Source organism: Rhinopithecus roxellana, chromosome 13 (assembly GCF_007565055.1).
Source record: "Rhinopithecus roxellana isolate Shanxi Qingling chromosome 13, ASM756505v1, whole genome shotgun sequence".
NCBI lineage: Eukaryota > Metazoa > Chordata > Mammalia > Primates > Cercopithecidae > Rhinopithecus > Rhinopithecus roxellana.
In genome coordinates, this window is record NC_044561.1 from 58671259 (window position 1) to 58694647 (window position 23389).

At 51.0% G+C, this 23389-nt stretch overlaps 1 protein-coding gene across 2 annotated transcripts; it reads right to left on the reverse strand.

Moving 5' to 3' along the window:
- Positions 1-150: 150 nt before the first annotated feature.
- On the reverse strand, positions 151-23043 carry TUBA8 (tubulin alpha 8). Of its 2 annotated transcripts, XM_010381061.2 has the most exons (5): positions 21888-23043; positions 10596-10818; positions 8302-8450; positions 5199-5879; positions 151-462 (listed from the first exon to the last, which is right to left on the reverse strand). In XM_010381061.2, the coding sequence occupies exons 1-5, from the start codon at positions 21888-21890 to the stop codon at positions 169-171; spliced, it is 1350 nt and encodes a 449-aa protein (XP_010379363.1). In that variant the 5' UTR covers positions 21891-23043; the 3' UTR covers positions 151-168. The 2 variants fall into 2 exon arrangements, with proteins under 2 accessions (XP_010379363.1, XP_030770172.1); XM_030914312.1 differs by lacking the exon at positions 10596-10818 and having other exon boundaries at positions 21888-22056.
- Positions 23044-23389: the final 346 nt, after the last annotated feature.

The window sequence follows — 23389 nt, forward strand, 5'->3', positions numbered from 1 at the left end:
TGTCCACTTATGGTCCAGTCGTGCCACCCTGGGTACTGGGGCCAGGCACTCTCCTCCTGGGTAAGCAGGGATCAGGCTGGGGTGGGGAGAGTGTTCTGTTACTCTTGAACATGTGCTTTGAGTGGAGCAGCATAAATAAAGAGACACAGCCAAGGGAAAGGTGTATATTTAAAATTCCTCCCCTTCATTTTCTTCTTCAAACGAATCAGTCCCCACTTCTTCATAATCCTTCTCCAGGGCAGCTAAGTCTTCCCTGGCCTCAGAAAATTCTCCTTCTTCCATTCCCTCTCCGACATACCAATGCACAAAGGCCCGCTTGGCGTACATGAGGTCAAACTTGTGGTCGAGGCGGGCCCAGGCCTCCGCAATGGCCGTGGTGTTGCTGAGCATGCAGACAGCCCGCTGCACCTTGGCCAGGTCTCCCCCGGGCACCACGGTCGGGGGCTGGTAGTTGATGCCCACCTGAGGGACAGAGAAAGAGGAGGAGCCACAGAAGAAGATCCAAGTCAGCCAGAGGACAACTCAGGATGGGGCATCTTGGTCACCTGGCATGGCCACAAGTCATGGTCATGGGCGTGGGAGTGGGTCTGTGGGATGCAACAGGCGGGATGGGACTCGGGAAGCCAGCAGGTGGCGAGGGAGGAGCTGAAGAGAAAGTGAAAGCAGGCAGGGCAACAGAGCACAAACCCATCTCTACCAAAAAAAAAAAAAAATTAGCCAGGCACGGTGGCCACGCCTACTAGTCCCAGCTACTCAGGGAGGCTGAGGTGGGAGGAACACTTGAGCCCATGAGGTCAAGGCTGCAGTGGGTTACAGTGGTACCACTGCACTCCAGTAGCAGGGACAGAGCGAGACCCTGTCTCTCTTTTTTTTTTTTTTTTGAGACAGAGTCTCGCCCTGTTGGCCAGGCTGGAGTGCAGTGGCCGGATCTCAGCTCACTGCAAGCTCCACCTCCCAGGTTCACGCCATTCTCCTGCCTCAGCCTCCTGAGTAGCTGGGACTACAGGCGCCCACCACCTCGCCCAGCTAATTTTTTGTATTTTTAGTAGAGATGGAGTTTCACCATGTTATCCAGGATGGTCTCGATCTCCTGACCTCGTGATCCACCCGTCTCAGCCTCCCAAAGTGCTGGGATTACAGGCATGAGCCACTGCGCCTGGCCAACCCTGTCTCTTAAAAAACAAACAAACAAACAAAAAGTAGGTGGGGAAGGGCTGGGCAATCAAAGGCTAGTGAAGGAGGACAGGGCTGGTATAGGGGGCTCAGCAAGTAGCCAATGAGAGTCACGAGCGACATTAGGAGCGGGTGGGGAGGTGTCTGGTACATGTGTATGTGTAAGAGGGAAATGCATTCTAGATTCGAAGCTATTCAAAAGTGTACTCTCTCCCAAGTGGTCATCTGAAGTTCCTCTTAGTTGTGTTGCAAGTAAATTTAAGGAAGTTTCCCTGCCAAGAGTGAAAACTGTTGGAAGAGGTCACAGGGATATTCCAGAGCAGTAAATAAAGAGAGCCGAAAGGCCCTGGACTGGTGTTGGTGTTAACCAGGCTCTATGTTTTTGGAAATTGGGACTTCTTAGAAGAAAAGCAGGGACTCCAAGAAGGTTGTTGAAGGTCTTGCCAAGTTCTGGCAGCATAGCAGGTCTCCCAGGCTCAGCCCAGGCCCGTCTTACGGTGGTGCAGCTATCCTGGAAATCTCTCTTCTTCCCAACACATGTCCCAAACCAAAGCCAACCCCAGGAACCATGGGAAACTGGGACAAGTCTAACGTGGCAAACCGTGACATTACTTATGGGGACTGAGAACCACAGTGATGTCCTTGGCCACCTCTCCCACTGAGACCACCACATTTTAATTGTCAGTCTCTTAAATCCATAGCTTTAAATGCACATCCTCCTGAGGGGCTGGGGTGGGAATGGCAGCCAGCTGTGCAGCAACATGGGTAGCCAGCCAGCCACTGCGCCCACAGCAGCCGTCATTCCTCTCAGGCACAGGTGGCATCTTGGAGAGGGGCAACGTGGGGAAGGGAAAGGCAATGAATATTAACTTGGCCACATTACATATGTTGCTAGATCTGAACCGACTGCCATAAACCTTGAGCCTGGGCCAGCTTGCCCTCCTCTAAGTGCTAACATCTCTTGACCTGAGTCAAGTGGGGACAAGCACTGTTGGAGAGAATGCAAGATGCAGTTTAGCAGCATTCACTCCAGGGAACGTACTTTTCTTAGCTTATGCTAATGCTACCATAATGATCCTTCAGGACATAACCCCAGAGCTTCTGCTTGAAGGAGAGAATGAGGGGGCATTTCCTTTTTGTTAATTTCCCCATCACCCGCCATGTCTCTCTCATTCATTCTCTTTTTTTCCCATTCATTCTCCTACTAGCTTGTTTGTTTCCATTTGAAAAAGAAAAAAGAACTTCATGTTTTGGAAGGCTAGGTTTGCCAGGATGATTAGAACTGCCACAAAAAAACATAAGCATAGTGTTGAAGCAAAATTATATATGTAGCTAGGAGGAGAGCAGTGAAAAGGAATGCCACACTCTTCACTCAGCAGAACAGCCAGGTCAAAGCCTCAGACTCACACAGGGCAGCCATGAGGCCAGCATGCAGCTGGTGCCTCACACTTGTAACTCCTGCCAGAAAGAACTGAGGCATGCTCATCTCTTCACCTCCAGCAACGGAAACAAATCCCGACACATAATAGGTACCCGTAAAACCTCTGAATGATTGAAAGCATGACTAGGGGCCGGGCTTGGTGGCTCATGCCTGTAATCCCAGTGCTTTGGGAGGCCGAGGTGGGTGGATCACCTGAGGTCAGGAGTTTGAGACCAGCCTGGCCAACATGGTGAAACCCCATCTCTACTAAAAATACAAAAATTAGCCAGGCGTGGTGGTGCACACCAGTAATCCCAGCTACTTGGGAGGCAAAGGCAGGAGAATCACTTGAACCCAGGAGGCGAAGGTTTTAGTGAGCCGAGATCGCACCACTGTACTCCAGCCCAGGCAACAGAGCAAGACTCCATCTCAGGCAAAAAAAATTTAAAAAAATAAAAATAAAAAGAGAAAGCGGCCGGGCGCGGTGGCTCAAGCCTGTAATCCCAGCACTTTGGGAGGCCGAGATGGGTGGATCACGAGGACAGGAGATCGAGACCATCCTGGCTAACATGGTGAAACCCCGTCTCTACTAAAAAAATACAAAAAACTAGCCGGGCGCGGTGGCGGGCGCCTGTAGTCCCAGCTACTCGGGAGGCTGAGGCAGGAGAATGGCGTGAATCCCGGGAGGTGGAGCTTGCAGTGAGTGGATATCGCGCCACTGCACTCCAGCACTCCAGCCTGGGTGACAGCGTGAGACTCCGTCTCAAAAAAAAAAAAAAAAAAAAAAAAGAGAAAGCACGACTAGAGGACACTAGTCAAAGGTAATGTGGTAGCTGTTATGATGGCAGAATCTGACAAAAGACCATGGGTGGAGTGGCTGAGCTGCTCACATGCACAGCCAGGCTGCATGCCTGCCTGTCCAGCCCAGAGGGTTGACTCCTACCATCCGGCATTCCTAGTCCCGGGGCCCCAGGGCCTATCCTCGCTATTTCGTATCTCCCCACTGACTCTCTGAGCCTGGCATTTTCCAGACTGCGGGCACTTGGTCAACCACCAGTCACGCGGCTTGCTGGTTTTTGCTGATTCCTGGTTAATGGCAATGGAAAATAGCAATCATAGAATAACTATAAAAGCATCTTATTACTCCAAATTGATTAAGATGTGCAGGATAGATATTTAAGTTTTCAAAATAAATTGGGAGAACACATCTTTTTCTGAGAGGGAGGCATCATACTCTTCTGGCAACTGGAATAATTTGGTTAACTCTAAAATTAAAATGGCCACAAAATCATGCTGTACAAGGAAGCGTAAAGTACCCATGAAAACTAACTTTAGGTTGGAGGCCGGGCGCAGTGGCTCACGCCTGTAATCCCAGCATTGTGGGAGGCTGAGATGGGTGGATCACAGGGTCAGGAGATCAAGACCATCCTGGCTAACACGGTGAAACCCCGTCTCTACTAAAAATACAAAAATTAGCCGGGCACAGTGGCAGGCGCCTGTGGTCCCAGCTACTTTGGAGGCTGAGGCAGGAGAATGACGTGAACCCGGGAGGCAGAGCTTGCAATGAGCCGAGATAGTGCCACTGCACTCCAGCCTGGGTGAAAGAGAGAGACTCCGTCTCATAAAAAAAAAAAAAAAGGCCAGGAGCGGTGGCTTACGCCTGTAATCCCAGCACTTTGGGAGGCCAAGGCAAGCAGATCACGAGGTCAGGAGGTGGAGACCATCCTGGCTAATATGGTGAAACCCCGTCTCTACTAAAAATACAAAAAATTAGCCAGGCGTGGTGGCTGGCGCCTGTAGTCCCAGCTACTCAGGAGGCTGAGGCAGGAGAATGACGTGAACCCAGGAGGCAGAGCTTGCAGTGAGCCGAGATCCCGCCACTGCACTCCAGCCTGGGTGACAGAGCAAGACTCACAAAAATAAAAATAAAAAATAAAAAAATAAATAAAGGCCAGGAGCAGTGGCTCACGCCTGTAATCCCAGCACTTTGGGAGGCCGAGGCAGGTGGATCATGAGGTCAGGAGATCGAGACCATCCTGGCTAACACGGTGAAACCCTGTCTCTACTAAAAATACAAAAAATTAGCCGGGCATGGTGGTGGGCGCCTGTAGTCCCAGCTACTCGGGACGCTGAGGCAGGAGAATGGCGTGAACCTGGGAGGCGGAGCTTGCAATGAGCCGAGACTGTGCCACTGCACTCCAGCCTGGGCGACAGAGTGAGACTCCGTCTCAAAAAACAAAAAACAAAAAACTAACGTTAGGCAAATTGAACTAAATCATGAACACCAAAAGCATGGCACTTCAGGTCAGTAGATTCTGGCCAATACAAAATCATTACTTGTTGCTCAGTAAACAAAACCAAAGGTGATTAACCAATTAACCAATTTAAAATAGCACCAAACTTTTCTAAAATGGCCGAAACAGACAAAACTTTAACAGCACTTGTGTCTCAACCAAAGCCGAATTCCATTCATGTTACATTTGGTTGAAGTCCCCCTCCCCTTATCATCACATAAAGCCTGAAGCACCCATGGAATTGCGTATCTTTGGTAATCTCCCTCTGCTTCTCTGGTCCTCTCCCCTCTTCCTAAGTCATCAGCTCTCACCTTGAAGCCTGTGGGACACCAGTCTACAAACTGGATGGTCCTCTTGGTCTTGATGGCAGCAATAGCGACATTCACATCCTTGGGCACCACGTCGCCCCGGTAGAGCATGCAGCAGGCCATGTACTTGCCATGTCTCGGGTCGCACTTCACCATCTGGCTGTTGGGCTCAAAGCAGGAGCTGGTGATCTCGGCCACAGAGAGCTGTTCGTGATAGGCTTTCTCGGCGGAGATGATGGGCGCATAGGTGACCAGCGGGAAGTGGATGCGGGGATAGGGTACCAGGTTGGTCTGGAACTCAGTGAGGTCCACATTGAGGGCCCCGTCAAAGCGGAGAGAAGCAGTGATTGAGGACACAATCTGACTGATGAGGCGGTTGAGGTTGGTATAGGTAGGGCGCTCAATGTCAAGGTTCCTGCGGCAGATGTCATAGATGGCTTCGTTGTCCACCATGAAAGCACAATCTGAATGTTCCAGTGTGGTGTGGGTGGTCAGGATGGAGTTGTAGGGCTCCACCACTGCAGTAGAGACCTGGGGGGCTGGGTAGATGGCAAACTCCAGCTTGGATTTCTTGCCATAATCCAGGGAGAGGCGTTCCATCAGCAGAGAAGTGAAGCCGGAGCCAGTGCCTCCACCAAAACTGTGGAAAATCAGGAAGCCCTGCAGGCCAGAGCAAGCGTCTGTCTGAGGAGAGCAGGACATGAGAAGAAATCATGAAGACAAGTTTCCGAGAACACCCCACAGTGAAAAAAGCCAGACCACCCACTCTGTCTGCCCCACCGCACTTCTCTACATTGTTTTGTAGATGAAATCAAAACAGCTATGAAGAAGTAAGAAAACAAAAGGAGTTGTATTAATCTTTGGAGGAGTGGCTAAAATATGGGATGGGGCCAGGCACAGTGACTCAATGCCTGTCATCCCAGCAATTTGGGAAGCTGAGGCAGGAGAATCCATTGAGGCCAGGAGTTCCCAACCAGCCCGGGCAACATAGTAAGTTCTCACATCTACAAAAAATTGTAAAAATGAACTGGGTGTGGTGGCGCACACCTGTAGTCCCAGTTACTTGGGATGCTGAGGTAGGGGGATCACTTGAGCCCCGGCTCAAGCTCACGGCTTGAGGAGCTCACGGCTGCAGAAATCTATGATCACACCACTGCACTCTGGCCTGGATGACAGAGCAAGACTCTGTCTCTATTTTTGTTTTAATAGGATGGCAAGCTGCAGGGGCACATGCCTCTAGGTACATGAAGGTTTCAGCCCACTAGCTTGGTTGAACAGGGAATGAGAGTTTCAGAACCACAGTGGATGGTGACTTTGCCCTTTGGGGGCCCCAACTCCTTGCCCACTTTCCCTGCTCTTGTCATTTGATTTTGTGGGAACTGCTACCTACACACTTCAACCCAACCTTGGAAGGTGACTCAGGGCACCAATTTCAGAAAGGTACATGGAGCCGGAAAGCCTGAGTTCTAATATCAACTTTGCCATTTCTTGGTTGTAAAAACTTGAGCAAGTTACTGAACCTCTCCAAACTTCTGTTCCTTCTTTTTCTTTCCTTGTTTTTTTTTTTTTTTTTTTTTTTTTTTTTTTTTGAGACAGTGTCTCGCTCTGTCGTCAGGCTGGAGTGCAGTGGTGCAATCTTGGTTCACTGCAACCTCTGCCTTCTGGGTTCAAGCAATTCTCCTGCCTCAGCCTCCTGAGTAGCTGGGACTACAGGCGCCCGCCACCATGCCCAGCTAATTTTTTGTATTTTTAGTAGAGACGGGGTTTCACCATGTTGGCCAGGATGGTCTCCATTTCTTGACCTCGTGATCCGCCCCCTTCACTCTTCCAAAGTGCTGGGATTACAGGCATGCGCCACTGTGCCCGGCCACTTCTCTTCCTTCTTAGTGAAAATGGGGACAATAGAAAATCCTCATAAGGTTATAGTGACAATTAAATGAAAAAGCATAACATGCTGAGCAAGGACCTGATGCGTTGTAGGATGTCACCTCTTATCAGAGAATTCACAGAATCACAGGATTTTCCCACTGGGTGTGATTTGAACCACAGACAGCTTTGAGGCCAATGACCCTGACAAGCCCTCCTCTCAACAGAAAAAGTGAACATATGCAAAAATTTGGCACCCTTAGCTCCCAGGTAAAGAACATGTGATCAGGTCCAAGCTTTTCCACTTACAGATTAGCAAATGGAAGCTTAAAGAAAGAAAGTGACACAACCTACAACTCAGAGCTTTATAGTCCAACCAACTGAGTTCAAACCCCAACTCTGCCACTTGTTAGCTGTGTGACCCAGGCTAAGATATTGAACCACCCCGGCCCTCACTTTCTTCATCTGTAAAGTACAGGAAGGAGACCTCCTAAGTATAATTTTTTTTTTTTTTTTTTTTTTTTTTTTTTTTTGAGACGGAGTCTCGCTCTGTCGCCCAGGCTGGAGTGCAGTGGCCGGATCTCAGCTCACTGCAAGCTCCGCCTCCCGGGTTTACGCCATTCTCCTGCCTCAGCCTCCCGAGTGGCTGGGACTACAGGCGCCCGCCACCTCGCCCGGCTAGTTTTTGTATTTTTTTAAGTAGAGACGGGGTTTCACCGTGTTAGCCAGGATGGTCTCGATTTCCTGACCTCGTGATCCGACCGTCTCGGCCTCCCAAAGTGCTGGGATTACAGGCTTGAGCCACTGCGCCCGGCCCTAAGTATAATTATTAAGGATTAAATGAAGGAATGTACTTGACATTTGTAATGGCATTTGTAAGTGCCCAAATGGATCAGCAATCTCTTCCTCTCCTCTTCCAAGTTAAATGCTTTGTTGACCTGTGTTTCCAACCAGCAGAGACCTCATCCTGCCTTACACCCGGAACCTTCCCCAGATACTACCAGAGAGTATCAATGAGTAGGACCTCAGCCTGGAACACAGTCTATGATGCCAACACAGAGGAAAGGGCATCATCCCTTTGTGTGCTTCTTACAGAATTTAAGCAGAAATTCCCAAACCTTAGGAGCTCCATCGTATAGCCGGGGGTCACATGCCTCTCCCCAGCCTGATCAAAGAGGCATGGGGCCAATCGTGTCCACTCCAGCCTGGCCCACCCATCCCCTGCCCTCCTGACACTTACCAGCTTCCGTATGCGGTCCAGCACCAGGTCAATGCTCTCTTTGCCCACCGTGTAGTGGCCCCGGGCATAATTGTTGGCTGCATCCTCCTTTCCTGTGATGAGCTGCTCTGGATGGAAGAGCTGGCGGTAGGTTCCTGCCCGAACCTCATCTTCCAAGAGAGGAACACCGTTAGGTCCTACTGCCCAGGGGAGAAGCCTCCCTCCCTATCACACTACCACAGGACCCCCTTCCGGTCTCCCCTACCTATACAACTCCACGGAGGTTTTAAGCCAGACCACCTCATAATGAATCCACAAAAGGCTAAGAGAATTCCCGGGGAGCTCAGGGACTAACAGAGCCAAGGCCTGTGGCTCATGTGGGTGGTGAGAAGCAGGCTGCCCTGCTGGCTGGAACCCTAAAAAGCCTGAGCTTTACAAAGCTCATCCAACACCGCCGGCGCAGTGGCTCACGCCTGCAATCCTAACACTTTGGGAGGCCAAGGCGGGCGGATTGCCTGAGCTTAGGAGTTCAAGACCAGCCTGGGCAAGATGGTGAAACCCCATCTCTACTAAAATACAAAAAATTAACCAGCTGTTGCGGCGTGTGCCTGTAGTCCCAGCTACTCGGGAGGCTGAGGCAGGAGAATCTCTTGAACCTGGGAGGCAGAGGCTGAGGTGATCCAAGATCTTGCACTGCACTCCAGCCTGGGCAACAAGACAGAGCAAGACTCCACCTCCAAAAAAAAAAAAAACCCACAATGACAAAACTTGGGCCGGCCGGGCGCCATGGCTCTCGCCTGTAATCCCAGCATTTTGGGAGGCCAAAGGGGGCAGATCACGAGGTCAGGAGATCAAGAACATCTTGGCTAACATGGTGAAACCCCGTCTCTACTAAAAATACAAAAAATTAGCCAGCCGTGGTGGCAGGCGCCTGTAGTCCCAGCTACTCAGGAGGCTGAGGCAGGAGAATGGTGTGAACCTGGGAGGCGGAGCTTGCAGTGATCTGAGATCACGCCACTGCACTCCAGCCTGGGCGATAGAGCAAGACTCCGTCTCAAAAAAAAAAAAAAAAAAAAAAAAAACCAAAATACCAAAAAACAAAAGCCAAAGCGCATCAAACACCAATGCCAGCTGCCTCTCCTCCCTTCCACCTTGACCCTCAAGGTTTCCCTTTCGTTTTTCCTTTCATGCTGCAAGGTGTACCAACAGTTTAACTTAAGTCCATTTGCATTAACATGCTCTAGGGACATGGAGAAAGATTCAGGATGATCTGCCCAGAACCTAGACCCTCCCAAGAGTTGTCCCACCCCTCAACTCCACCTCGTGGTGGCAATAATACATGCCAGGTATTACACATATTTTAGAATAATGTGAAGCAAAGCTATGTTCCAGGTCCTAGAGGAGCAAGAGCCCTAGAGAGGTCTTTAAGGGGTCTCTGCTCACTTCCAAGTGTCCACACAAGCAGATCAAGACACATCAGGCCCCAACTATGTTGCCTCTTCTCTTTGGGGTTCCTCTACTGCGTGCAGAAAAGTCATCTGTGCAGTGGCCTGGGAGGTAACCTGCACTTTGTGCATTGGTGCAGACCATCCAGGGGGTGGAGCATCTGACCTCTGTTGCCCCTAGACATTGGTGTTCAGGCACTATAGTTCACGCCCAGTCCTCTTTGGGAAACTGTCCATGTCTTGCTTGATGAGCGAGGCTTGAAGCTGGGGAAATCCTGATGTTCAACTGAGAGTTGACCCAGGGGTCAGAAACGGGGGAAGTGGCACTACTGGGGGATAGTGTGGGAGGGGGAGATCTGCCCAGACACGAGGCAGAATTCCTCTATGTTTCCTAAACCTGAAGGAACCTCATTCCAGAACTCCAGCAGCCCCTGGCTGTGAAGGAATGTGCTTGCCGTGATAGGCCCCTTTGTGTGTAAGATGCTCTGAAGTTATACCCACCCCGAGGGCAGACTCAGAAACCTATACTTAGGGAAACTGGTCACTTAGGGGTGTCTTATAATTCCTACAATTATTTGGGTTTTCTTATCCTTAGTATTTAGTAGCGATGTGACCATTTTGGCATGGTGCTGCAGGTCTCAGGGGTTTGAGTGGGAGGCATTTTGTTCGGCATACAGTCTTGATCACTGTTATGAGATTCTCCGAGACTGTGGGGACCCCAAGGAACTAACAAATGTTACGTGGGGTGGGAGGCTCCGGTTGCACCATCCCCACCTTCCAGCTAGAGATGCTCCTTCCTTAGCTACTGTGGGCCAATGCCTCTGTGGTTTCACGATGTTCTCTGTGGAGAGGATCTCCGCCCCCACTCACCCACTACGGTAGGCTCCAGATCTATCATGACGGCCCGGGGCACGTGCTTCCCATTGCCAGTCTCGCTGAAAAAGGTGGTGAAGGAGTCATCATCATTGATCTTGCTGGCTTGAGCATCAAAAGTGCCATCTGCCTGGATGCCATGCTCCAGGCAGAAGAGCTCCCAGCAGGCATTGCCAATCTGAACTCCTGCTTGGCCCACGTGGACTGATATGCATTCCCGCTGTGGGAAGAGGGAAGCATCGAGGTCAGAGAGTCCAGGCCCCCAGCATGCCTTTGCCCTACACCCCCACAACATTCACCTTGCAGGCCAGCCAGGCCCCAGCCCCACATTGCCAGCTGGCGTTGAGGCTGCAGGTGCCCCAGCTCTATAGCAGCTGGACCAGGACTTAGATCCAAAGAAGACACAGCTGTTTTGTGCTTTGCTCTAAAGGTTGCCTCCCAGGGTTAACCTTTTACACCAGGAAAGAAAAAAAGAGGGCGGTTGCAAAGATGAAGCAAGGGGCTAATTCCAAACCACAAGACTCCTGCACTGGTGAAGAAGGCCCAAGGAAGAACTGGCGATCATGGCAGAAACTCTCCTTCAACCTACTCCCACGCAAGGCAGCATTCACAGGCACTCCTGACCCTGACTTTCTGAGCATTGCGCACACATGCGCACACACACGCACACACACAGTCTCAGGGTATCACAGAGCGAATGAGCACTCATGAAAGGAACATGCTTTGGAAGTATATGCCATGGCTGTCAGTAGTATCATGGTTACCAGTGTAGACATAAAGGATTATTTGTTATCCCAAGAGAGGATTGGGAGGGTATAAATTAGGCCCCTCCTGCATGCCGAACAATTGGAAAATCTTTGCGGCCCCATAGCCTGCCCCTTACCTATGCCAGGCCAAGTGTCAAGTAAAGCTGACCCCGGAGTGTCCTTAGCTCTGCCTTGCTCTGATGTGAAGCCACAATTGCCTGATTGGTATTCGTACTAACAGCTTAAGATGGTGAGTGCGCTGACGGGAATGTAAATTGGTTCAGCCACCGTGGAAAACAGTTTGGAGATTTCTCAAGGAACTTAGAACTACCATTTCACTCAGCAATCCTGTTACTGGGTATACATCCAAAAGAAAATCGTCCTACCAAAAAGACACGTGCACTCACACGTTCATCACAGCACTCTTCACAACAGCAAAGACACAGAACCAACCAGGTGCCCAGCAACAGTGGGCTGGATACAGAAAATGTGGTACATATACACCATGGAATACTACACAGCCCCCAAAAAAGAATGAAATCATATCCTTTGCAGCAACATGGATGCAGCTGGAGGTTATTATCCTATGCAAATTAATGCAGGAATAGAAAAACAAATACCACATGTTCTTATAAGTGGGAGCTAAACATGGGGTACTCATGGACAGAAAAACAGCAACAGTAGACATTGGGGACTACTAGAGCGGGGAGGGAAGGAGGGGGCAAGGATTGGAAAACTAACTATTGGGTACTATTCTCACTACCTGGATGATGGGATTAACTGTACCCCAAACCTTGGCATCACGATATATACCAATGTAACAAATCTGCACATGTACTCTCTGAATCTAAAATAAAAGTTGAAATTATTAAAGAAAAACAGGGGTGGGGAGAGTGTGTGTGTGTGCGTGCATGCACGCGTAGGGATGACAGACTCATCGTCCCACCCACACCTTGCCCTGGGGAAGCAGTGGCCCACACAAGGTGGCACTGTGCCTGGGGCAGCTGCCTGAGCCCAACAGGAAGCATGTGCCAGGTCTATGGGTTTCTATTTTTATCTATGACCTGCCCTGGCATTTTCCAGCTCCAGGTAACCCAAGCCAGGGTCAGAGCCTCCAGAGGGCACAGCTGAGCACAGAAGCCAGTAGAGTCCACGTCAAAGTGTGGGGCTCCTGGGGACGTGGAAGAATTTCTGGGCATGGAGAGCAGGGCAGCTGCCTTGAGTAGCATCTTGAGGGGTCAGAGTGTCAGGACCATTGCCCCCTAGTTCAATTTTACAACGGTGCCCCCACCCTAATCCTGTCTCTGCGCTGGAGCTGAGCGACACCTGGTCCTTGCCTTGAGGGAGGATGAGCACGGGAATGAGCACGGGGCAGCCCGACACGGGGGGAAGTCCGACGGTGGACACAACCCGCTGGATCTCCATAAGCCTGGTGGCTAGGGAGAGGCTTTACCCACAGAGCTGCCCACACCCCAGGTTCACATCTGGCCTTCTCAGTTTACTTTCTGTGCTATATGGCCTGGGCTGAGTTACTGAACCTCTCCTCATCTGAAAAGTATAAGTTAGCCAGAGTTGTCAATGCTGTCTTGCCATTATCATTTTCATTACGGTACTACCTGGTAGCATTTTTCTCCACCCGGAAGCAGCACACATAGAAAGAGCTCTCAGGTCCCTGCTCCTCTCTCCTTTATTGTGGGGTCTATTCTCTGCCTCCATCTGAGGGTTCAATTCAGGCCTAAGGAAAGCAGCGTCTGCATCCAGAAGCCACCAACAACCAGCGAGTTATCCACCCGGACCACGGCGTCACATTCAGCACGTGGCTGTGGCTTCCCAGGGAGGTGTGGAAGCTGAGGGGACACTGGAGAGGCCCGAGGGGGGCCTGGTCCTATATATTATCCTTCTAAGTGACAGTATCCTCTGTGGTCCTAACCTCAGCATTCTGGGTCTGTCGCCCCCTCACCACCACCACATCCCGACCACCCTCTAGTCCTGCCTACGGTGCTGCCCGGCCCCCAGCCTGCTCTCACTTCTGGAACATTCTGGGGCTTTCCAGGGAGGATGCAGGGATATTTTAGGAAAATCAAAGATCATGGGAGGAAGAGTCAAGGATCTGGGGAACTGAAAACCACTAGCATGACAACATTTTTAGCCTCTTTTAATGCCCTCTTTAATCTCACACTAATACATATGCCAGTCTTTACAAAATGTCTGTCTCTTTCTCTCTCCCCTGCCCCCGTCATGCACACACACACACAGACACACACACCTTAGAAAGAGCTATTTTCCCTATTGAACTCGCTCATAAGAATAATAGGAGGCATAAAATAGACTCAGAAATGACTGACAGATTCATAGGTGCTCCCAAAAGCGAAAAGCAGCTACAGCAATCAAGAGAGAAGGAAGGTCCCTGCTAACAGGAACCAGGCTCCTTGGAGAGAGGGGACGTGTCCAGGTCCGGGGTGGGGAGTGTGCTAGATGAGCCTGGAATGTTGCATAGCGCCTGGAGGCACGGAGGCTAACCCTGGCGCTGCCAGAGCACCTGAAGAGGCTCCTGTTGCCTGAGACAGACAACCTGAGCCTCACAAGGAGTGATGGCAGCATTTGAGTGAAGCAGGATGCACAGATGAAAATCTGCAAGTCCTCAAAGAAAACCCCCAGAGAAAAACTCATTTGTCCCTATCCAGACAGCCCCATTAGTTAGGGAAGGCTCTTTTTCTTTTCTTTTTCTTTTTTTTTCCTTTGGAGACGGAGTCTCGCTCTGTCGCCCAGGCTGGAGTGCAGTGATGCAATCTTGGCTCACTGCAAGCTCCCACTACCGGGTTCACACCATTCTCCTGCCTCAGCCTCCCGAGTAGCTGGGACTACAGGCACCTGCCACCACGCCCAGCTAATTTTTTGTATTTTTAGTAGAGATGAGGTTTCACTGTGTTAGCCAGGATAGAGAAGGCTCTTTTTCTTTTTCTTTTCTTTTTTTTTTTTTTTTTGAGATGGAGTCTCGGTCTGTCGCCCAGGCTGGAGTGCAGTGGCCGGATCTCAGCTCACTGCAAGCTCCGCGCGCCCCGGGTTCACGCCATTCTCCTGCCTCAGCCTCCCGAGTGGCTGGGACTACAGGCGCCCACCACTTCTCCCGGGTAGTTTTTCATATTTTTTAGTAGAGACGGGGTTTCACCATGTTAGCCAGGATGGTTTCGATCTCCTGACCTCGTGATCCTCCTGTCTCAGCCTCCCAAAGTGCTGGGATTACAGGCTTGAGCCACCGCGCCCGGCGGAGAAGGCTTTTTTCCTTTAATCGAAGAATGTCTGCTAAGCAATGTGGACCAAATAATAGATTATGCAATATTGCCCTATTCCATCTTCTAATTACGTGATTGATTTGGACAAGAATGCCAACATCATTAGGTGAAAGACTGACGGGAACTGAATCTTCGCCTAGAGCCAAAGAATCACCGTTACAGTCACAAGGGGGAAAGTAAGTCCCAGGGTCTCCAGCCTAACACTGCGATCAACCTCAGCATCGCTAATCGTGGGCCACCCCGACATTGAGGACCTCCTGATGGGACTCAGTATGACACGCACTACCTGTGAGGACTTCTCAAAAACACTCAGCCTTCATCACTGAGCCTGGTAGATTCACCTTCCACTTCACAGGCAACATAGGGATCAGAGGGTTAAGTTCAGTGACATCAGAGAAAACAAAATCAGTCCAGAAGGTGGAACGTCCTACAGGGCAGCTGGTCCAGGCCTTTTTTTTTTTTTTTTTGAGATGGAGTCTTGCTCTGTCGCCCAGGCTGGAGTGCAGTGGCATGATCTTGGCTCACTGCAAGCTCCGCCTGCCAGGTTCATGGCATTCTCCTGCCTCAGCCTCCCAAGTAGCTGGGACTACAGGCACCTGCCACCATGCCCAGCTAATTTTTTGTATTTTTAGTAGAGACGGGGTTTCACCATGTTAGCCAGGATGGTCTCAATCCCCTGACCTCGTGATCTGCCCGCCTCGGCCTCCCAGAGTGCTGGGATTACAGGCGTGAGCCACTGTGCCCGGCCCAGCCTTTTCAACTCATGAGAAATGAAGAGCTGGGAGGGGCTGTTCCGTATCAAAGGAACTAAAGCACCACCACACGCGTCATGGAGACTCTGACTGAATTCTCGTTTGAACAAATCAAAATATTTGGTGGACAAATAAATTGATTTGCTTTGTTCAGCGTATTCATACAATTGTGGTTAAGTATGAAAACATCCTTATTGTTTAGAGTTGCATCCGAAGCATTTAGGGGTAAAATGTCCTGATGTCTGTACTTTAAAATCCTTCCCAAACACAGCAGATAACAGATGGAAAAATCATTCTTCTTAAATCCAGACAATAGGTATATGGGTGGCACATTACTCTACTTTTCTCAAAGTTTGAAATTTTTCATAGTAAAAAGCAAAAATCATCATAACAAAGGAGACAGAGAAAAAATAGGAGCAGGGACTGCCCTCTCCAGAACCCCCTTACCCTGGGTCATTGCACACAGTCACTTACTCAAATAATATTGACTACGTGCCTACTGTGTCAAGGCTTTGAAGTTCCAGGAAGAAATCACAAGTGAAATTCAAAGTTGCATGAGGCTTCATGGCACCGTGAGGTCCATGCCCAGCCCTAGCACTCTGCAGGCCTCTTGCACCTGCTCCTAGCAGGGACGAGGAGCAGCCCACAGCTCCAGCATCGAGCTCCCAGCTCAGGCACTGAGCTCGACTCCTGCAGCCATGCTGTCTCATCATCCTACCCAGCCTTTGGCCTGGAAGTTCCACAGAGCAGACCCAGTGCTGATGCCCGTGGGAGGCATCCTCATGTCCAAGAAAGGGTATCCATTTATCATAACCAGGGATGTTGTATCGGATCTGAACATTTAGGATACCAGAGCTGGGCCAGCCTCATGGACCACCTAATATGATTCCCTCTCCATTATTTTACAGATGAAACCGTTGAGCTCAGAGAGGAAAAGGGACAAATTCAACATGTCACAGCTCTGCAGCAGCAAAAGAGCCCAGATCAGAATGCAGGGTTTCTGACCCGGGCCTGACTTCTTTCCTTTAGATCACACAGCCTCCTGCCTCACTTGCAGCTCTGAACTCCCAGGGCCCTGAGGTGTGCCCGCATCTACATCAATGCAAGACCAAGTTCGGATAGCAGAACTCCAAACAGGAAATGTCTCTCATGCAGAGCGAAATGGAGAATGGCTCATGGGGCGGCCTCTTTGAAAATGCGTCATCCTTGTCTGACAGAACCAGGCGTCTGCTTCTCGGTGTCCATGTGTGCAGCTGGGGTTGGGGGCAAGGGGCAAGCTGACCCAGCAGAGGATACTTAAGTCATGCGCTCGCTCCAAACTCATATTTCAGATTCCCCTGTCTAGCCAATCAGAGCACATGCCTGTCACTCACACTGCTTCTCTCTCTCAGTTCTATTTTCAGTCTGGGCTTGTAGAGCTCAGACAAGTTCTGTCCTCCTTGGGCCCTGTGAGGGGAGGAGGTCCCCTGTTTGCTGCAGAAGCCTCTCCACCCAGCTTCTTCTAGGGGGTGAAGAGGAGGGAGGTGGAGAGACTAAGGAGGTCCCTTCCTCATGAAAAGCATGCCACTTCTCACACAGACCTCATGCTGGGAGAGCAACAAAAGGCAGCTACTCGTTTCTACAGCAAATCTTTTTGTGTGGTTGCATTTGAGACAGCATTGTGAGGTACTGGGCTCTCAATCATCCTTCAGGTCTCCAGTTAAATGTCACTTCCTAAGGGAAGTCTGCAAAACCCCAAGACAGCATAGGGCCCTGTCATGTGCTCCCCCATCCCCTTCATTCCTGTCATTGTAATCATCACACTGTATTATAGCTGCCTGTTCATTTTCCAACCTTTCTAGTAGAGAACGTAAGCTGCGTGAGGGCAAGGAATCTTTCACTCGTGGACTCCCCAGTACCGAGTCCAGTGCTTGAATGTAGCAGGTGCCCAGTTAACACAGGGAGGACTGGAATGAAAACATTCCCTGAGGGGCTGCAGTCCATGCAACAAGGACAGTGGCCAGTGCCTAAGAAGCATACAGGTCAAGTGCGGAGGGAGTTCCAAGGAGAAGGAGACATCTTCTAGCTTGGTTTCCTAAAGGAGAAATATTTACAGGGACCCTGAAGAAGGCAGACAACCAAGATGATCTGGGACAGTCCAGGTGGGTGCAGAAGCAGTGTGAGCAAGAGGCAGGAAAATGCAGGGTGGTTCCCGCACACTGCCCAGTCTGTCTGGAGCGCAGGCTGAGGAAAGGCAGGGCCAGTGAGACATCTGGGCCACCTGTGACCACTCCGCCTGGGGAACCACTGCCCCGTGAGCCAAGGCCCGTCGCTGGGAAGCATGCGCCCAGTGCCTATGTTTTGCAGAGCATCAATAAAAGAAATTCTAGAAATTTGCAGGCCGTTTATAATTTTGCTGCAAGAAGCCCTTTTTTACATCAATCTTCTATTCTATTTTAATAATAGTCATTTCCTTTTGCTTTGTTCTCAGAGGACTAAGATAAGCTAATCACCATCCTTGGCAGAGGGAGACTTTGAAGCCTTAAAAAGGCTGTCTTGTGATACTATTTCCAAGTATCACAAGACAGTAAAAGTGGCATATCATCTGGGAGAGGGCCGACCTAGGCCATAGTGTGGGCCCTGTGAAAGCCGGGGACCGCCCCCACTCCCTGACCACCTGTGCTCTCATGCCCCAGTTGCTCTCAGGAAGCACGTGATTACACCAAATTCTCTCTACTTGTCAGGCTGGGAAAATAGATCACATATATTTTAGGAGCTAGGTCAGGGATGGCAAGTGAAAAGCCGGCCCACAGTGTCACAGAGGGGTAATTAAAGTAAGGACAGATGTGGCCCCTGAAGGGCTGCTGAATTCTCTCTGCTCAGAACTCTTCCATCATAGAGCATAATTGAAATCACTCATAACAAAGAATAGATAGCAAGCCAGACACAGCAAATACAGAGTCGGCCTAAATTCACTTTAGTGAGTGAAGGTGGCTCGCGACAGGGGCTCAGATGATAGCACTGCAGTTGGGGCAGCAACAGGGCTCACAGGAGGTCAGCTCTGGCCATGAGGCCATCTGCTAAGGAGACTCCCAGCATAAGAGGCTGGAGGATGTCAAAGGCCCTTGGGCTCTGGCTGGCACTGGGGCAGATGCAGGAGACACTTAGGAGTTTCAATCCGAAGCACACAGTGCCTGCTCCATCTCCTGCTCTCTTCTGCAGCTTATTATCTGAGAGAACTCCTAACAGGAAGACACTGCAGGGGAAATGCCAACCACAAAGGCCACAGATAGTGCTGTCCGTCCCTTGTGGCCCAAGGGAAAAGGAGCATTTGGTCTGCTTCCTCCCCCGGAGAGTGCCACATCCTCCCGCCCACCCCCATCATGACCGGCCCTGTATCCACCAGCTATTTCCCCCTTCAAAATTATTTTTAACTTTTAATCTCCCTTTGAAGGTCACTCAGGAGCCTCATCAGAAAGCACTCAACAATAGCATTAACCCCCACCCCAAGCTCTGCATGGGTCTGGCCCGAGGTTGGGGGCTCCCACTGGACTTACCAACCCAGCAGCTCTGCCCCAGCCACTGCCCTGTGAGCCAAGGCCCCTCACTCGGAGGCATGTGCCCAGTGCCTCTGGGGAAACCTGCCCTTCGTGATGGGAGGGGAGGAGGAGGCAGCCATGACCTGCAGCGCCTGGGAGCCCACACCGTGCTCTGAGGTCAGAATACACCTATCAACTCCATAGAGCTCAGCCATGCCTGCCTACATGGGGTGATGGGCAGAAGGATGTCCATTTGGCCCCCAGAACCCTCTAACTGCTCCTTCGTGCTCCCAAGTTCTAAAGGAATGCACTTAAGGAAGCCGTGTTGCAGATGTTCCCACCTCTCTATAAACCACAGAAACTTTGTGCCCTGGTATCATTGGCATGCGCTTGGCTTAGGGCACCTGGCCAGGATTCTCCTACCGCTTCCCAAAAAAGGTGTCATAGTCTGAGTTCCCAGAGAGGTGCGTGCTAGAAGGACACTGGGAGCGGACGGGAATGGTCTGCTGTGGGAGTAGCCTGCTGGTCCCAGCATGGGCCGGTGGCTCAAAACAGAGGCTCTGGTGCCCAGCGGATGTAAATTCCAGCCCCTACTCAGCTTCTTACCAGCTGTGTAACTTTAGGCTCCAGGACAGAAATGCTAAAGGGTATTCGTGGTACCATGTAGTGGGTAGCTGGTGAGAAGGGGTTGGGGGGAAGTTCACAGAGGAAAAATGCTCATCTGCCTAGTAGCTAGAGAAATGCATTTAAAAATATACATAAGGATTAGTTACACTTTTCTTACTCAGAACCTACAGAAATGCCAAATCCAATTCTCCTTAACACCAAGGTCACCTCCCCCAAACCGCCTCCAGGGAGGGAAGTGGAGGGGACAGGACAGCAGCCTGAAACTTAATCCTTGGATTAATAAAGTCATTTTTGTAAGGGTGGGATTCTAGGGGTCTGGGTTTATAGATGTGTCATTTTAGCTTTTTACAAATGAGCCAAATGATAATTTAAAAGTTTCTGTGAGTATAAAATGTTCAACAAAAAATATTTGCCATCAAGACACTGCAACGCACACAAGTTAAATGTTCTAGATAGAACCTACTATACAAAATTGAGTGTTTCAAAATAAATGAAAGGTATTCCCATTTCAAAATATTTAACCTTAGGTTTTCTAAACACCTAAATTCTTAAGCACATTCAAAATAAGATTTTGCTGTTTGAATTGTTGATTTACCAGGCATTGTCAGAAACTCGTCTGTGGATCACACATTGAAGCTTGTGCACAGGGCTGGGTTAAGATCCTCCATGCTCCTGTAAACATCCTCTGGGCTCCACTATGTACCACAGTGGCATTCAGATCCAAATTAAAGCATTCAAGGGAAGCACTTGGAAAATCCTAAAGCACTAGCTACCTGCTAGATATTATAAATATTAAATATCAATTCTAAAGTATGCAGCCTAGCATTTGCTTCAAAATTACGGAGGGAGGGAATAAATGAAGTGAGACAGGTCAGAAGTTGGTAATTACTGAAGTTAAATGATGTGTATAATGGCTCATTATACCATTTGCTTTCCGTTTGCATATGTTTGAAATTCCCTACCATAAAAAGTTTAAAAATAATAAAATTCATGTGGAGCCTTGGAAATGTGAATTATAACCCTCTTCATTTTGGAGGTAAAACAAAGCCATCCAGAGAGGTTAAGTGACTTTCTTGAAGTCACACAGTTAGCTGCAGAGCCAAGAGTCAAAATTCTGAACTCGCAGCTTTGGGCCCCTTCTGTGGCCCCATACCAGGGGCTTCAGGCAGAAGTAGTTTCCTGTGGCCACCCTCCCTAATATTCCCAAATTCTTTCAGCTCCCAGGAGTGTCGGGGAGCCGGCGAGGAGGGAGGGTGCTGACGAAACTGAAGCTGGAAGAGTAGAGCTCCGGGGAGCCAGGAGGCCCTGGGCACTGTCCAAACGTAACAGGGCGGGGCGGAGGGGGTTCTCGCCTGCATTCTGGGTCACTGACACCTGGAGCAAGCCTGCCCAGGGAACCTGACCTTGGCCATGACATAGGCTTATTCTGCCCTCCCTCTGCCCCCAACCATTCCAGCCCATCTCCCTACTGCTGAAAGATCAGGGGTCCGGCAGGGATTCCTGGGATTTCGGGCTTTGGGAAAGTGGATTGGGGGCAAATGTTAGCCACCAGGGGCACTGGGGGGCGGCGAGGGAGACCCTAGAGAGAGGAACTGCGTGTTTGGAGCCGCCCCTCGGTAAGATCCGCGTCTGCAAATGGAGAAGGGGCGGGGGCAGGGAAGGCAGCAGCCGCGAGCCCCCTAAGCCAGGGTAGGAAACAGGTCCAAGGTCCTCTGGCCTTTGGAAGCAGAGACTTCTGAGTCCCAGAGTCCTTCGACTCTCACCGCTGGAAAGACCCGGGAGCTGAGTGCGCCCGGAGGACCTCGCCGCGCTGGGGCTGTGCGTGCAGCAAACCCAAGCCGCTGGCGAGGGGGTGCAAGAACGACCTCCACGCGTGGGGGGATCGCGGCGCCCTAAGTCCCCTGTCACATTCCAGGCCCTGTCAATTAGGCTGGGTTTGGAGACGTGACTGCATCTGGTCCCATAGCCGCCCCGGCCCAGACCACCCATCCAGAATCCCCGGACTCGCCCTTCTCTGCACTCTGTCCACAGGCTGCCCACCCGGGGACCCCAGAATCTCGCCTGCTTCTCCGTCGGGTTCCCCAGGGTCTCCCTCCACCTCGTCTGCGCGCAAAGCTCGCATTAGGTCCCTTCAAGGAACAACCGACCCCTGGTCTCTTTTTACCCCGTAGAATAAAGGGCACCAGGTGTTCCCGCCCAAGGATGCGGACTCCTCGACCCTGAACTCCCACCCCCAGAAGGCCTTGAGCTCTGCAGCTCCAGGTGGACGGGTCCGTGCACCTCCCCGCAGACGCGACCCTCCGTCCTGCGCCTGCCGCGCGCCCGCAGCCCTCCCTGCCCCGGGAAGCCTCACCATCGCTGCTGCTGTCCTCGCCTGCGCACCTCCCAGCTGGGCCTGCCCGCCCCGACTGCTCCAGATACGGCCGCCTCCGCAGTTGTGACACACCGGGAGGGGGGGACGACGGGGACAGGCGCGCCGGGCCGGCAGCTGCCCCCCGGCATCTCAGTGCCGGGGAGGGGCGGGCAGGTCACAAAGGCCCCTCCCCGCCCACCCGCGGCTCAAATCTCCGGGTCCTCGGTCCCGCCTCCGCAGCCGGGGGCGCTCGCAGCGGGGACTGTGCCCGCGGGGGAGGCTGCCCTATTACCAAAGCGCACGTGTCCACGTTCCAACACAGCCGGCGAGAGCAGCATTCGTGACCCCAGCTGCTGGAGAAGGAAATGTAAAATGCAGCCAGGCGAATCGCGCGAGTCACCCCAAACTTCCGTTCTCCTCCGACCCGCTGGAAAGGCTCCTGACTGGGGTGTAGCTGACCGGAGCGGGCTGCAGCGGCCGCGGGTGCCCAGGTGCCGTCTCAGCCGGGCGCCCTAGGGCCGTGCGTGCTTGGCAAGCTGCAGGGCCTCTGCTCCTAAAGCCTGTGCCTCCTGCCGCCAAGGCCCGCCTGGCTGGTGGAGACGGAAATGAGATGGCATACACAGAGCTCCCGGTACAGGCAGGTGCTCAAGACTGTTCCTGTTTTTACCCTCTCTCCGGGTACCTCCCACCCCCACCGGGATTTTCAAATATCCCCCCTTAATCCCTTCCTACCTTTAAGCCCCAAACGTGCCCAAGTCACATATATGTACTCCGGAACTCATACCAGGATTCCCCTGCCTCTGCCCAGTAGGAAGACCCGCCACAGATGCTGATGTTGATTGCCTTCTGCTTGGGAAGGGGTGGGCACTTGGTAAGAGCCCCTCTTCACACTTTAGATATTGGCCACGTTGTCACCCTGCCCATCTCCCCTCACTTCCCCCCAGGTGGGCGATGGGCGGGATGGTCTTTGTTCCTTGTTCTTTCCCTCCAGTGGTCAGTTCCATTCATGTTGAAAGGTGTACCCCAGCCTCTCTCTTCCACTTTCCTCAGACAACTGACCACCAAGCACCAAGCCGCCACAGGCAAATTCATAGGTTTTCCTTAAGACAATACCACTTTAGCCAGACGTGGTAACTCCCCAAGTTTCCAAGCACAGTTAGAGATCTTTCTACTCTTCCACTCCTAAGACATGCCTGTTTGTGGCCAATAGAGAATGGGAGCAGATTTCTCCTTATGTATGCAGCAATCTGTTCTGTTTTATTGGCCACTATTCATAAAGGATAGTACCTGTGTCTTAATCATCTTTGCACTTGAGAGAGTACCAAACACATTGATTTACCTACTGATACAAATGGTACTTAGTAAAGCATGCATTGAATTTTTGTCTATCTTATAATGTAAGATCCTGACAATTAAGACTCAGGATTAAGCTAATTGTGCCAAGCACGTGATAAATGCTCAATAAAGGATTTCGGTTATTATTATAACTCTATATGTATTTC

Coding starts and splice junctions, on each gene's coding strand:
- TUBA8 (XM_010381061.2), bottom strand. Junction 5,880..8,301: donor TGGACCGCATACGGAAGCTG/GTAAGTGTCAGG, acceptor TGCTCTCCTCAG/ACAGACGCTTGCTCTGGCCT. Junction 463..5,198: donor GGTGTCCCACAGGCTTCAAG/GTGAGAGCTGAT, acceptor TCTGTCCCTCAG/GTGGGCATCAACTACCAGCC.